The sequence below is a fragment of the Bombus vancouverensis genome, chromosome 8, assembly GCF_051014615.1.
Source record: "Bombus vancouverensis nearcticus chromosome 8, iyBomVanc1_principal, whole genome shotgun sequence".
Classification (NCBI taxonomy): domain Eukaryota; kingdom Metazoa; phylum Arthropoda; class Insecta; order Hymenoptera; family Apidae; genus Bombus; species Bombus vancouverensis.
In genome coordinates, this window is record NC_134918.1 from 1,880,926 (window position 1) to 1,897,237 (window position 16,312).

At 47.3% G+C, this 16,312-nt stretch overlaps 1 protein-coding gene across 19 annotated transcripts in view; it reads left to right on the plus strand.

Annotated features, from left to right (window-relative positions):
* LOC117164762 (protein turtle) overlaps positions 1-16,312 on the plus strand; it is a 162,070-nt gene that overhangs the window by 136,565 nt on the left and 9,193 nt on the right. For 7 of the 19 annotated variants that reach the window (XM_033348060.2, XM_033348065.2, XM_033348067.2 and 4 more), the window contains 9 exons: positions 1,366-1,689; positions 5,311-5,598; positions 5,674-6,083; positions 6,389-6,660; positions 6,939-7,111; positions 8,723-8,803; positions 10,605-10,790; positions 10,897-11,124; positions 11,370-11,463. In XM_033348060.2, coding sequence (XP_033203951.1) covers positions 1,366-1,689; positions 5,311-5,598; positions 5,674-6,083; positions 6,389-6,660; positions 6,939-7,111; positions 8,723-8,803; positions 10,605-10,790; positions 10,897-11,124; positions 11,370-11,463 — 2,056 coding nt within the window. Of the gene's footprint in view, positions 1-1,365; positions 1,690-5,310; positions 5,599-5,673; positions 6,084-6,388; positions 6,661-6,938; positions 7,112-7,343; positions 7,413-8,722; positions 8,804-10,604; positions 10,791-10,896; positions 11,125-11,369; positions 11,464-14,827; positions 16,011-16,312 lie in introns of all 19 variants that reach the window. The other 12 variants (XM_033348071.2, XM_033348072.2, XM_076621092.1 and 9 more) reach the window with 10 other exon arrangements.

The following is a 16,312-nucleotide window of genomic DNA, read 5'->3' on the forward strand; positions in this document are numbered from 1 at the left end:
ACGACGTCGCGATGGAGTCATCGAACCAGGCGATAGGAACGAAAAAAGAGGAAAAATGCTAGCCAAGAGAAAGAAAAATCTATTGCCGCGTTTTGTTTGCCCATAAACTATGACGAACGGCCGCGAGGAAGGAAAGTATTTAGATGTTTTAAGAAACGATACGTACTACTCTCTTTCTTTTCTCTATCTGTATCGTCACACCTCCACGTCTATGTTCTTCTCATCGCTGCTGCGCCGTTTCCTCCAACGAGCTTTTCTTCGCTGTTTCGCCTCTCGGTTTCTGCATATACGTCGAGCCCACGGCCACACTCGACCGCGTCATCGTCGTCGTCAACAACAGCAACGACAACTGCGAGGAAGATGTCGACAACGTCAGCGATTGCGACAACTAAGGATTTGCCAGCGGCATCAAAAAGAGGAGAACCACTCGGCCAGCGAAAGCGCTCAGAATCTCTCTTTGTACTTTTGAAATTGTCTCTGGCCGGTCGTTTACTCGCGTCACACTCGTAAACTGTTTCTCCTTTCTTCCTCCCAGCGTTCTCGCTTTCGGCCTTGTTCATATCTTCCATTTCCGTTTTTCTGCTTATGGTATTTGTCGCGATATATCTTTCCGAATACGATCAACGTGCGTACGATTCTATGGCCAGGTATCGCTCATTTAACGATGCCGAGAACAAACAATAGAACGGAGACGATCGTACCGAAGACGATAGGATCGCAATTTACGACAAAGTACGATCAAACTTATTAAAACGATCAAGAAGAATGAGAAAAAGAGAGAGAGAGAGAGGGGGAGAGTTGTTTGACGCTTCGACTATATTCCAATAAATGTTCCTGTCATCTATCTTGACGAATTCTCTCGGTAACCGATTGCTTGCTCTCTTTCCTCTTTCGTCCTTGCCCAGCCCCGACCGTTTCCGTTCTATCAAATACACGAGGAAGAGCGCGCTTTACGCGGCGAAAATGGACGTTCCTTTGTGCTACGGCGGTCGTCGAAGTTGTTGAAGGGCCGTCATGATTCCCCCTGGATGGAAACTCATCGAAGATAAAAACGTTGGAAGTGCGGCGCGGAAGCGTTTTCTAAACGTCCGCGCGATTCGAGGGTTTGATTGTTCCCTTAATGCCGTTTCCTTCGAGTAATGCACCATCGCGTGGTAGTTGTCGCGATTTCTTCCCAACAATTCTAACACGTTCGACGACCCCGTCGGTGTTACTCTATTTTAGCGTTTCCATCTTTCGACTCGACGATCGATAAAAACGAATCGCAATCAGCCGGCCCGCTAGTCTGACCATATTCTGGTCCGATCTACTTTCGATACCGCGAACAGTCACGTTCGACCTTTTCCGCTCGCGATCTGCTTACAGTTCCAAGAGTATCACGGGAGGATAAAAACGATTGGTTCGTTTTCGTAGCGCCACCAAAATTTAGCATCACGCCAGAGGAGATGATCTACGTGAACGTGGGCGACGCGATAATATTGAACTGCCAAGCGGAGGGTACGCCGACACCGGAGATTCTCTGGTACAAGGACGCGAACCCAGTCGAGCCGTCGACCACCATCGGAATATTCAACGACGGCACTGAGCTCAGAATCTCGACGATCAAGAACGAGGACATCGGGGATTACACGTGCATCGCGCGAAATGGGGAGGGTCAAATCAGTCACACAGCCCGCGTTATAATCGCTGGTGAGTAAAACAACAGATCTAGTACGAGTGTGTGTAGCGGAACACGTGTATATTCCTACGTCAGCGGTTACTTCCTCGTCAGACACTCCGATATCATCAGACACAGCAGCAAAGGTCGACGCCTTCCGTTCGGCGTCGTTTCTACAAGGTGTGACGCGCCATTGCCATAAAAATTCTCGTAAATCGACGCTAAGTTTTAGAAACGTGTTAATCTAAACGCGCTACTTCCCAGCAATAACCGCGTGAACCATTTTCCTTTGCGAGTACGCTCTGATCTTCGCAGCGTCGCAAAGTTTGGTCATTCGTCAAACTTCCCAAAAACGGAATCCTTCGTTATTCATTAGCGATCCTATCAAGATTTCCTCTTCTTGCCATCCGCAGGCAACGAATTGTCTTGCGGTTTTACGGTAAATTCAGCGAACTTTATAACCCTGGTATGAGGGGCGGGGGAGAATTTAGCACGTGCCAATAATTAATATACGTCGGATCGGTACGATAATTATCGGAGCGGCTTGTTATTAGAAGTTATCGGGGTATTTTCGGTAGACGGTAATCGATCGAGCACCGATAATGAAATTCCGATAACCGCGTCGTCAGAAAATGCCTCGATGCAACCAGTTCGGTTTTTGTCGCTGGATTCGCGCGGAGGAGGCGCGCGATCGATGTCTGTTGATCGATGGAAAGATCCATCCGTACCGTTCGGACTCGTAAGACCAAGTTCCGGCGGATATCGGTCGCGTTTTTTTTTCGCGATTTTATGGAAGTTCTTAAAGTCTCGTTCGGGGGAATCGTCCCCGATGGGATCGGTTGGCCGTTCTGGGTAACGACGTAACTTTTACGTCGTTTTTAATTCCCGAATCTCTTCGGAATGCTCGTAAAATTGACCGAACGAGCCGTTTCAACTTTCTACGCTCCCTTCGGCACGGATATTTTAATTAACTGGAATTCTAGGTATCGCCTAAGTATTATTGCAACGAGGAGAAAAGAAACGCACTGCTCTTATCTCTCGCCGAGTTTGAAAGGCGCTTTCGATGGAACCCACGGGAAGGATAATAACGATTGGTCGGTGCGGACATTCCACAGCCAGCAGCATTGGAAATATCTGACAGACCGGTGCATCCATTACGTTTCCAGGCAGATCGTAAACCGATGCGTCGATGCGATATCGATCGCTGAGTGCGCGCGATAAAATTCGCGTTAGGAGGTCGGTCCCGGACGGTGCGGTTGTGGTAGTCAAAGCCAATTAGGATGTTCTTCGCAACGGCCCGAGTTAAAAGGCGATTTGTCTCGAGCACTCCGCGTACCGTCTCTTTTTCTCCCCTCAGCCCCTGGCCTCGTTTGCCACCGGTGCCGCAGATTTGTAAGCTTCGTTACGAGGCCGCGTGAACATTCGTCTTCATCATCGCGCCGACGTCTTTCCCCTCCGTGGTTTTCCTCCAGTTAACGACCGGCCGATTTAATACATGGACCGACGATTTTCATGATCGACGCGCCATGTCGGTACTACCCTTCTCCGCTCTATTTTAGAGGAAGGTAATCGGTTTGCCATACCGAATTCGCGTCATCATTTCGACGAATGCCAACTTTTATGCATTCGACGAAATTTTTCGATAGTCTCTCTTAATTCGACACGGATATGTAAAAAACCCGTGTCAGTCGCGAACGCAGACTCGGAGGACTCGGCAAAAGCCCACCAAAAGTTTCACATTAATAAATCTCGCTGGAATCTGGGCGCGCGGTCACGAACGAGCGGCCGTGAGCCGTGAGTGCAAAGTAGACGACTCTCATCTTCCTCGTATAAAACACCGCCAATAGACTGCGCCATTAATGCGGAGGATCCTCGAGCTGCCGAGCTCAACCCAACTTGCTCCGCCCGGTGCCGCGGTAGCGTGAAACTTTTGAATCTGCTCTTTGAATATTTACCGAGCTTCCTACTCCGAAATTCATCTCTATCGCGGAGACGTTTCTTCTCGGTCGTGGATCGTGTCCCTCGGACGAGCGACTCTTTTCCCCCTTCGAATCGCCGAAAACACGAACGCTGTCGCGACATCTGCCTTTTGTAATCTCGGCTCGTAATAAAAGCGAAGATTGGGAGGCTTTGTTCGTCTTAAACCGACGTATCGATTGCTTTCAAGTTTCCGAGCGAGCGTCGGTGATGCGCTCTATTCTCAGATTCATTGCTCTCGCGGGCGAAAAGTTTTAAATCCGACTTGTGAATATTTATCGAGCGGCTGCTTCTAAATTCATCGCGTTGTCATCCGCGAGGCGCACGCGTCTGAACTCCATCGTTGAATTTCATCGTCCCGTTTGTAAGGATCCTCCGTCGCTTTGTCCGCCAAGTTAACTTGGTGTGTTTTCAACATAGCGGAATCCGCGGCATGCTCCGCTACCGTTTTATGCTCGCGCTTGCGGTTTCCTACGTGCCCCGCGTTGATTCGACCGTTTCATTGTTTCGGGGCACAGCGGTCGACGAACCCCGCGATTAGCGGATTCCGATCGAATAACGATTAATTTTCGTCAATGAACTTGGCGCGTTTCGCCGGTGCAGAAGGTGGAAACGGAAACAGCGGAAATCTATTCGGGAACTCGTAGCGCGCGACTCCTTCCTTTGAGAAAGTGGTTGTTCCTACGAACGAATGGCAGCCAGAATGGCAGCCAGCTTAATTCCCGCCCAGTGAAGATAGATGGGATTCCAGAAAGTACCAGTGAATACCAAGAAAAGTTGGAAGGACTTTTGTCACGCAGGATCGATTTCTTCCCATTATGCGTGGAAATATTCAGCCGCGCGACCGAGAATGCGTTCCTCTGTCTCGAAAGTCTCGCAAGTTTTAAAATTCTACGTGCATGCTCGTAGGAGACGATCTTTTGGATATCAAGGAAAATATAATGCGTCCCGTTCAGTCTTTTTGCCAACACTCAAAGCGAAAAGTCGTCCAAAGAGAAGGCAGTCAGTTTTGAAGCGGCGCGGCGTATTGGCTCAAACGCGGGCCCCTTTTCTTTCTGTTTTTCTTTTTCTCCGCGTAACTTCCGTTCGGAACTCGTCACCGATTCGAGCTCGTCCGCTCTAAATACGCAAGAGAATTCCGCGGAACGAAAACTTTGTTGATCGTTTCACCGGTCGGAACGAGTCTCTCGTTCGAATCGATCCGCAGTTTCGGGGCGTAGTTCTTCCTGTGGCGCGAAACGACGTTTCTAAAATAACAATCCCGTCCATTATAGAGCCGTCTATTCATCGGGCTCGCTAAATGGAGAATATCTATCGCTCTTTCCATTTGTTTACTTATCGACGTCGTCTAGTGAACTGGTTTTCGCGCGGTCTCAATTGACACGAGCAACCAAACGATGAAATCTCGTTTCGTGATACGCTTCCGCACCAGGCCAAGTTAAAAGCTCCTGCGACGGGCTCGTCGTTTCGGTCAGGATATTGGTTGGCCGCCGCATTTCCGGCATCAGTCAGACAGACTGACGTTGACAAGCTGCTAGCGTGCCAGAAATCGGTATCGTCTCTGACGAGCGCTATCAATCCGCTGGCTTTTTTTCGATCGCGTAGACTAAGCCTCGTTTCACATCGATTTGCGTCGATTGCGAATTCATTCTAACGTTATTCTTTGCGATTTGCAGGCGGAGCGGTGATCACCGTGCCACCAACGAACCAGACCAAGCTGGAGGGCGAAAAAGTTCAGTTTTCCTGCGAGGCGAAAGCTCTGCCCGGCAACGTTACTGTACGTTGGTTCCGCGAGGGAGCTCCGGTAACGGAACTCTCGGCGTTGGACACCAGAGTATCGATCAAACCGGACGGCAGTCTCGTGATCAATCCCGTTAGCGCCGACGACTCTGGTCAGTATCTGTGCGAGGTGACAAACGGCATCGGCGACCCGCAAAGCGCCAGCGCTTACCTCAACGTAGAATGTGAGTTATCGGCGATGTTTCGCGAACGAAAATTGTTATCGAAAGACTTTTACAGCTAAATACACGGCGTTTCAGATCCAGCGAAGGTCACGTTCACTCCCACGGTGCAATACCTGCCGTTTCGACTGGCTGGTGTGGTCCAATGTTACATAAAAGCCAATCCTACCCTTCAGTATGTCACGTGGACAAAGGACAAACGATTGCTCGAGCCTTATCAAACGAAGGATATCGTCGTGATGAACAATGGCTCCCTGCTCTTTACACGAGTCAATGAGAATCATCAAGGTCGATACACCTGTACGCCTTACAATGCGCAGGGCACACAGGGAAGTTCTGGGCCGATGGAGGTCCTCGTGCGAAATCCACCCGTCTTCACTCTCGAACCAGAACCCATCTATCAGAAGAAGGTCGGCGAAACGGTGGAGATGCACTGCGACGCTCAGGAAGCCGAGGGCACGCAGAAGCCCACGATACAGTGGCACAGGGTATGCATCGCATACGAAAAGAGTACTCAACGTATTGTAGAATAAAGTCGCGCAGGTTCCATTCGCTCGAGCGGAAACATAATCGGCGAATATTAACCGGATACTGGGAATCCTTGTATATCCTAGACTTTTCGGCGGCGTTTCGGTTTGTCATTGACGTAGTACCCCGCTCGCGCGGCGGAATAAAAGTCTGATCGGTCAACGAGTTGTCGAGATATCGATACCACGTTTCAATTTCGCGGCATCTCCAACTCGTTGGTCGTTTAACGCTCGGCTCGAGTTGCATCGTGATTTTCATTGCGCAGAGGGATGGCGCGTCTATTCAACGCAACCGGGCCAAAATCGTCGGTGGCAATTTAACAATCGAGAGCCTTCGACGCGCGGACTTTGGCTTCTACCAATGCGTCGCGTCGAACGAGGTGGCAACCATATCAGCCTCCACGCAGTTGATCGTTGAAGGCACGCAACCCCACGCACCGTACAACGTATCCGGGACTGCGACCGAGTTCGCGGTCTCGTTGACTTGGCTGCCGGGATACTCTGGAGGACCTGATTACAAACAAGATTATACTATCTGGTGAGTTTGATACTCCGGCTGTTTACTCGAATTCTCGTGTCGACCGGAAACTGTTGATAGCGTTTCAAGTAGCTTCTAAGTACAAACGGTTTTGGAATAGTATTTCCGAGTATGTTCACCTGGAACGTAATGTGACCATGGTACGTGGCGCCGGTAATATCGGTTAGAATGGCATTCCGAGAGCAAACTCGTAAACGAGTACGTTGTTTCGAATGTCGAACTAAGTATGTACGTTTGGGACTGAGTTTATAGGAAGCTTTGGTTTCCGTTTAACGCAGGTACAGAGAATCTGGTACGTCGGAATGGAAAACAATTCCAGTAACTCCGTCTGGAAGCACGACGGTAACGATCAACAGCCTAACGCCAGGTACGCTGTACGAATTCCAAGTGATTGGGAAGAACGCTCTGGGCGATGGGATGCTGAGCAAACTCATTACCATCAGGACACTTGGTAACGATCTTTGAACTTTTGGTATAATCGGATCGGTGATACAAGGTGCCGTATGATCTCTCGCGATAATCGTTCGTTACAATCCGGAACTCTCTGTTTCGCGACAGTCGACTTTCGAACGAATATCGCTATCGCTGCAATTAACGGTCTTTGTCCATGTTAACACGACTAACAAATCGCATCCTATGCAATTCTTCTTTTCCTTCTTTTTTCAATCGCTTCACTCTCGAAGACGTGGCACTGACGCACTCAGCGACTCCATCATCGAGCGCCGGTCATGCTCCACCCACGGACGAAAGCGGTAAGATCGTCGTTTCAATCGTAGCTGTTCGTACAACTAGTAATCGGTGTTGGAAAAGTCGTTTCCGTGAGTAGAGGCTGCGGCAAGCACCGAAACAACTCGACGCTATCGCGAAAGCTGTAGCCCCGAAATCAAAGGGACGATTTTGTATTTGAACGCGATCGACCATAAAACCGTCCGATTCTGGGCTTTCTCCTGCTCCTTCTCGCTCACTCGCTCGCTCGCTCGTTCTCTCTGAAAACGGACGAGCTTCGAAACGAGCTAACAAAGAATCTCGGTTGAACGATTTCGTAAAGATGCCTTGCGCGGAAGAAAGCTTCCCTCTCTTCTCCGTGACCGATGTTTATGAAGCTTCGTTGCTGGAAATAACGATTCTGCGCGAGAATTTCAAAGTTAACGTTAAAACTCACCTCACCTAAAAGAAGAGGCAAAGAGGAAGGGAACGAAGACTTCCGTCGCGACTTATCGTATCGGAAAACCCATCGAGCCGTTCATTCTGTTTCCTCTTTTATTTCCTTCCCTCGAATCTGTCGGGTCATTGCCTCCCATTTGTACATACTGTACCTTGATTTTTCCTACACGAGCTTGTGCAGATTTTTATCCGGTTGTCGTTGCAAAGACAAGGGCGACGCCGCCGATCTTCAACTTGCTTCGTTTCGTGCATTCGCTTCTACCATACACACACATATACGCATTCACATTCATTAACTTCTATATCTAGTAAATTTTTGTTTCATACATCCGTATGCAATTCGTAATCCCGTGAGATCGTAAAACGTGACCCGATTCGTCCATTTTTCCTGCATTACCATATTAATAACGTGTCGGAATCAGAAATTTCCGCTAATAACCGGGAACGAGCCACGAACAACCATCCGAATTTTCTCTCGTACAGTGGTGCCACGAGAACCCCAGGTACGTCCAACGTACCTTTCCCTTTCCCTTTCCCTTTCCCTTTCTCTGTCCCTGTCCCTTTCCCTTTCCCTTTCTCTTTTCCTTTCTCTTTCCCTTTCCCTTCACCCGCATCTTTCTTTCCCCGCGCTTCAATTTTTGCCCCTTTCCATTCCCCATTCGTCGCTGTCTACGCATCAACGGTCTCGAAACTCGTTAGCCCGCCTCGAGTAACACGATTACAGCCAGCTTAACGAGAATTCCGGTGGATCGGATTCGCGAGGATCTCCTCCGCACCGATCCTGTTCTCTGCGACCTATTATTAAGGCACGACCAGTCACCCCGGACCACCGGATCCACTTGTCTTTCGACTCCCACCTGATTTCTCACGATTGCCGTTTTCTTTGCTCTCGTTTCAGACATCTTAGATCATAATACTCTCATATTACCGACCGATTCTACCGGCAACCCAGTGTTCCCGCCAATCATGCGCCCGAAAGGTATCAATTTCTTTTCTTTAATTTATTTACTCTACCGCGTGTATTCGTACAGTTTTCTTCGTGTTGTAATTGATTTATAAACACTTTCAGTCGCGCTCAATATGAAATTTATTTTAGCCTTTTCCCAGTTGTGTTTTCTATCGACTATCTCTCCTCGTTTATCCTTGCCCCGTATCCAAACGTCTAAATACCGTAACGTGATCAGAAGGGGACAATAAACACGAGAAGAAGGGAAAGCGGAGCCTTTGCATCGAAATCAATTGTCATTCACGATGCTGTACAGGCTTGGCGTAAATTTTGTCGACAGCGCGCGAGCAACGTAAAATGTCAATAAAAGCCGAAAGCGTCGAGAAACGCGTAATCTCGTTAACAGGGGACACGCGGTCGACCACCAAGTTGGTTCTCGTTTCGATTGTTCTGCCTGTTTGTTAGCTTTTTGTTGGGTCGTTTTCGTCGTCCGGCCTGATTTCGTCTCGCGGCCGGAATTACGTTTATTTTCGGAGCGAAACACGGACCTGTTTCGGCCCACTGAATTTTTTCGTCTTTCAGTCGACGGAGACTCGATTCTCGTCGTTGTTTCGCGTGCTTCGCTCGCTATCCGACAAACGAACTTTTTCCCCCAAATTATTCGACGAGATAATGTGCTCGAATTCAATAGAAACGGACGTACTAAAGGAAAGGGAAAGGAGGGGTGAAGGGTTGGCGGCTGGTATCGAGAAGCGGAGAGTTTGGTTTCGAGTGGAACTCGGTCGCATCGAGCGCGCACGGCGCGACGATCGAAACGAGTACGGTCGAACAAAAACGCAAGGGTCGCCTTTGCGGGGAGAAATTTTCATTCGACCGGCGCGAATTAATTGCAGCCACTCGTGGCCGTTACATTGGTAAAAAGCTTTTCGCGAATACAATAACCGCGTTCCAGTTATTCACGGTATTCCCGGACGCCACAGCGCGGCGCCTCCATCGAGAACCCATTTATATTTTTGTGCCTGCACGGTTAAAGGGGGTGAAGCAAGGTGTGGGAGGTGCGGGCACGTGTCCTTGTGTGCGTCTGTTTTCCGTTTGCACATTTCCTAATGCACACGTTGCCGGCTGTGTGGTCGACAATTTATTCGGCGCAGCGTGCACGACCGCGGAAATGAAGTTAACAAATAGGTACATTGTAAATACCGCAGAAACGATCGCAGAAATATCAGCCGCTTCAGTCACGTATATTTTTCTATCGTGAAAATTTATCGCATTGTGCCGTGATACTGTTTAACGGATGCAAATAATTACGAATATTGCCAGGGAATTTCATCGGCAACGCAGAACTACGTACGCGCGCGTGTTTTTTTTTATTAGTCTCTCCTTTTATCAAGTTTACTTGTTTTTTTGCTTGTCTTTTTTTAAATTCCTCTCGACTAAACACCGAGACGACGACAAATAAATCTTGACAAACGGTAACGTTAATGCATTACAATGCCGCGGGATAGACGATGTTGATGAAACGTCTCGAAGGAATCGGAGACGCGTGAGCTCATCTGCTTTCGTCACTACTTACATATGTATATAATGTTACGACCTAATTACTTCCGGCATTCATTCGTTAGCCTTATTAGCGGCTGTAATCCCAATTCCGTCGCTGTTTCCCCTGTAACCATAGAGTTACGCGCTGGAATGCGAATAAACGCCCGATGGAAATCCTTGAGAAGGGAATTACGCATACAGTATGGTCGTCGAGTATAACACCGGACATATCCCACTTTATTCTTTATGTAAAATGTTTCTTTGTCGTCCCTACTAATTCCATATAAATCGTCAGGACCAAAGCCAGGTCCTCCCAAAAATCTCACGGTGACGGAGGTCAGTAACGGTTTCCTGATATCCTGGGAAGCCCCTGTGGAACGTAATCATCTCATTCAATACTACACCATCAAGTATAAGACGGACGGACCCTGGAAAACGCTCAACAAGGGACAGATACGACCCGAAGAAACCAGCTATTTGGGTACGTTCTTCTATCACTTTGTCTCAAATAAACAACAACGATGGTTAAACGAAGTTTTTTTTTTTTATGTTTTCTTGTATCACGACGATTCTGACTGCGAGTACAGTGAAGAATCTGGTCGGTGGTAGAACCTATTATTTCCAAGTGTTCGCCAACTCGGCGACCAATTACGGCGCCAGCGAGCAGGTGAAATTCCCGGTGCCGGCTCGAGTGAAGCACAAGGCGATCACCGCGGGCGTCGTTGGCGGTATACTTTTCTTCATCGTTGCGATCATCCTCAGCATATGCGCGGTGAAGATTTGCAATAAACGGAAAAGACGAAAACAGGAGAAAGGTAGGGCTGGGTCGCGAAGAGCGAGTTAATCGGTCATTTGACTTATTCCTTCGAGTCTTACCTGCACCTGGGCTCGAGGTCGTCTCGTCTCCTTTCTAGCAATTTATTCCTTGACATTCGCTTGGGATTCGTGGTTTTCCCTTTAACTCGAAAAGGAGACGAGAACGGCCTGGTAACGCAGGGCTGGGCAAGCACCTGTGAACCCTGAACACTTACTCATTTAACATAATCTTGTAACATTGTAGAACTGCTTTCAGCGTATAGTATGGTGGCCTGCCGGGTTACCGACGCCAGGAACGGCGCAGGGCAAGGGCCCCAGGGAACAGTGCCTTTGAAAAAGTGAGTGTCTGTCTCCGAAAGTTCTGTCTTCCCCACAGGTTCCGACTTTATCTAAATTTTCGATCCCCCGATGGGGGATCCCCCGAAGATTAATTACGAATCGAGGACGTAGACTGAAGAGATCGTATCTGCACTCGAGTGTACGGTTCGTTTCAGCGTCGTTCCGCGATCAACAGAACGCTTGGATAATTGTGAAAACGAAAGGTACGCCCTGCCCGAACAAAGGGAGGACCGTGAAGCCGGTGCAGCTACGACCTTGAAGAGATATATACATCCATCACTTAGGTTTAGCCAGAGCTAGCAATTAAGTCCACTCCACCCCTTCTTACGAGCATTAGGCGACCGAAGCACCGCAAGCATTTAAGAAACCTCTCACGAGTAATTAATAGCAAACAAAATATTCGAGCTATATATACCTGATATTATGCATATACATTTTTATTATCACGGATAAACATATATGTGTATATATATGTATATATATTTCCATGTATATATATACATATATACACACAAACATATATATATATATCAAAAAAAAAATATATATATATATATATTTACATGATAGACGTGTCGTTCGTGTGACAATCTTGTTTGCGTTTAAAATTCAAACGATAGAGTTTCGATGACCATCTTTTATGATACACGAGTGACGTGTGAAAGGCAAGTAAGCATTATTGCACGAACGAGACTATCTTTAATAACATATCTCTGAGTAACTTGTAAGTCGGGAGAGAGACGTAGGAGAGAATCTACTCGTTCTCTCCTTTCGCCGTCTCGATCCACTTTTACGAAAACAGCAGTCACATCCACTTGTCGTTGCAAAATAAAGAAATAATGGGACAAACAAACGTAAAATACACGAGAATATAATACAAAGGAAAGTAAAGTCGAGGATAGAATAAATGAAAACCCTCTTTTGATCTTGCGCAATACATAATAGAACGCGAGCCGCGTACTTTTGTTAGATGCATCGCATGGCGATGAAAAACCGGCAGACTAAACCGCAGCAGCAGAGGTATTTTGGACGAGGTTGGAGAAACGATCAACGCACCTACATATGTATATTGGCGTCCGCCTTTGCGTGTGCATTGCGGTCTTTGGGCACGAGCGAACAATCGAGCGATACTTTTGCATTCGACCTGGTCCCAGGATCCGAATTGTTTCGATCTCGATTTTCCACCGAAATAACTCGATTTCGTCAAGTTACATATTCGACTCGTGTTGGGTAATACGGACATGGTCCAAATTCTTCCCTCCTTATTTTATAATTTCATCCTCGAATAGGGGGGAGAAGTTAGGGCACGGCACGCGACCGAAACGCGAGACACGAGAATAAAGATCCTATTCGAATTTTCCCTTTTCTGACCGCGATCGATACACACCTCGGTCGATCCAACTTTTCGCCAGCCGAAAGACTGGCCAATCTTTTTTCTTCTTCCTCGATGTGGTATCTCGGAACACGTGCCGATAAAAGAAAAAGAAAAGGAAAGAGAGGAGTCGATCCGGGATCGGATCGGACGCTGTTCGCTCGAGCCTCGCGCTCGCCTTCCGTCGCGTCAGCGTGCAGCTTCTGTTGCCACGTAACAAGTACAAAAGCAAAACAGAGAGCGGGTCGTTCAATGAACGACACCAGAGAGAATAGTTCTCGAGAGAGAAAATGATCGCACGGAAACGTACGATCGCGAAAGAGCACGTTCGCCGACGTCATCGCATTTCCCGACTAACCGTACGTACGTATGAAAATCGGCCTCGATAACCAATGATAAGGTGTTCAGCTTTGAAATCACGCCAAGCGGACTGCACGTGTAGTAACGGGTACTCAGCCGACTATTATGATTTCCATCGTGGCATCCAAAAGTCCACAATACGACTGCAGTGATGCCTATTCTGGATCGTATGTCGCCTTTGTTTCCCGCGACGAGCCATTTCGTTTGTCGTTCGACGTCCGTTTTCTTTTTTTTTTTTCTTCCTTCCCCACGATTCACCACCAGACCCAACTCCAACTACCAACCCCTCCCCCTCTATTTTTCGTTCGTTCACCTCCGTTGACTCTTAGAAATTTTTGCGGATAAATCATTCACCTGCGTTTCCTTCATTTTCATTCACGTCGATCTTTCCCTCACCTTTTCCTCGTTCATGGCTTATTTTACGACTCTTTTTTCTGAATCGCTGGCACGACCAATCGTTCCATTCGAATTACTTGTGGGCTTATCGCGAGAGCATCTTTTCCAACGATCGTAAAAACGTAGCGTGCTCGCGATTACGCAAAGTATTCATCTAATTAATGCCTTTTCGATGTTTACGCGAGTAATCTTAAATTCATGTACGCGATCAGTCGCGGCATTAACATTGATTCGAATAGTCGATATAATCTGACGTGATAAAATATCACGAAAATATCCGCGATTACTCTGCTCGCGGCAATGCTAATTCATTGGCATTATCTACGCGCTTCTACTGTACGTCACGGTAATCGAATCGACCGATGGAGACTTCATCGTAACGAAAAATGGAATCGACGAATACTTCTCGGACAGCTTTTAGTCTGTTCGCTGGTCGGTCTCGTGATAAGCCCTTTTCTCGATTTACACGGGCGCGACTGAGTCTCCCTCGTGCAAACACGAACGTATCTATCGCGCGTCTCCCGGGGGTTTTCACGAAGCGAGCAAATAATGCACGATTATACCTACACGTATATCCAGAACGGGCTGGACGGTTCAGCCACTGCCAAGATTATCGTTTCCAGCTCCGTATTCGTAGCCGTAGATGTGTATACCTTTCGAATATCGTTGGTTGTGTTAACGTGTACACTCGGAGATCAAAGTAGTTGCGGGCGGTAGATTATCGAAATCGATGGAGAAAGCACGCATACGAGGTACGAATACGGAGCTGATAGAACCTCGACGATCGACGTTCGAGGATCACGATCAGAGCAAGGATCAGAAGAGAGCCAACACGCGAGCTAGAGAAATTTTGCCGGAGATCGAGAGGGTTACGGAGAGAAAGAGCTCGGAGTAGTCTTTGATAAAATCTGTCGATAGTCGAAGCTGCGTCGCGTCATGTGCTGCGACGGATGTGAGAGAAAAAACTAGAACGAGTGTAACTTCGGCACAAAGACATCTCCAGCGGGTTTGGAATTAATCGCTTTCTTTCCCTCTTTCTCTCGTTTCTCGTACGAACGGCAATCGCGATAGTACGAAAGATGTATGACGAGGAAACGCGGCTAGAAAGGCAAACGATGAAAGAGAAAAGAGAGTAAATGAAAGAAAGAAAGAAAGAAAGGAAAAGAATATGAAGAAGAGCTATAAATGAAAACGTGGGCGTCTCTTGTCCTCCTCTCTCTCTGTGTTTTCCATAGGTCGACAAATCTAAACGCGTGCGGCGAGTCAGTCTCGACGCTGACCCGTTGCAGCCCGTTGAATCCGCAACTACCACCACCACCACCACAACCTCTTCATCAACCACCACTTCCTACGCAAGTAACCACCCCCGCCACTGCCACCTCGGAGCCGGTCCACGAGCAGGCCCCCCCGAACCGTGATCGTGACCATCACGCACTCCACCTCGATAATCGAGATTACGAGAGCGTGTTTATCATAGAGAGGCGGAACAGTAAGCCTAACCTCCGCTAGCCACACTGAAAATAAACCAAGTACTACCACTGCTACTACTAATACTGCTACTACTACTACTACTACTATTACTACTAGTACTGCTACTACTACTACTACTACTACTACTACTATTACTATTACTACTATCACTACTACAACTACTACTACCATTACTACTACTACTACTACTACTGCTACTGCTACTGTTACTACTACTTCTACTAGTACTACTACTGCAACTGCTACCGCTACTGTTACTATTGTACTACTACTACTTCTACTAGTACTACTACTACTGCTGCTGCTGCTACTACTACTACTACTACTACTACTACTACTACTACTACTACTGCTACTGTTACTACTACTTCTACTACTACTACTACTACTACTACTGCTACTACTACTACTGCTACTACTACTGCTACTACTACTGCTACTACTATAGTACGGCTACTACCATCGCTCAACTACTACTACTACGTACCCGAGACAACGGTTGCTCCCGAGACCACGAAAATAAGAACTCGCCGACGACATACATGTATGTGTTTGTGTGTATCTGAAACACCTAATTGCCAAACGATATGTCGATCGGTCAAACGATTCGATCGATACTCGTGGTTCGTCGTTGATCGATCGAGCGAGCAAACGCCACTTGCCGCTGGGACTTGTCCGTTACCAGTACTATCACTACTACTACTACTACTATTACAACCTACCTACTGTACTATTACCGCTACTACTACTGCTACTACTACTACTACCTACTATGCGAGACTACAGCTCTGCAATGTTACCTGCTAGGACCTACTAATCTACCACTACTACCATCTACTACTATCTACTACTTAGGATGATTGTCATGACTGTAGATGAGATCAGCAATACAGGCAATACAGCTAGGAGTCACACTAGTAACATCCAGTCAGTACCCTAAATACCTTCGTTGGGCGGACTTAGGGAGTACATAGATACGAGACGAGAAAGACGGTAGATTCTAGTAGCTGAAAAAGATGAATAATCGCTTAAACATAACGTGCTACTTAATCAAGACACATAGCTTCTTTTTCGCAATTGATTGAGGTTGGCAAACGAAGCTAGTCCTTGTCATTTTACGTAGATTGAAACTCTTTCAATATATCATGTACGTCGACTTTTGCATTTGTCGATGTTCATTCTCGATCTCGCCTCTACAGTGATCACCGTACATCATAGATCAACTTGTT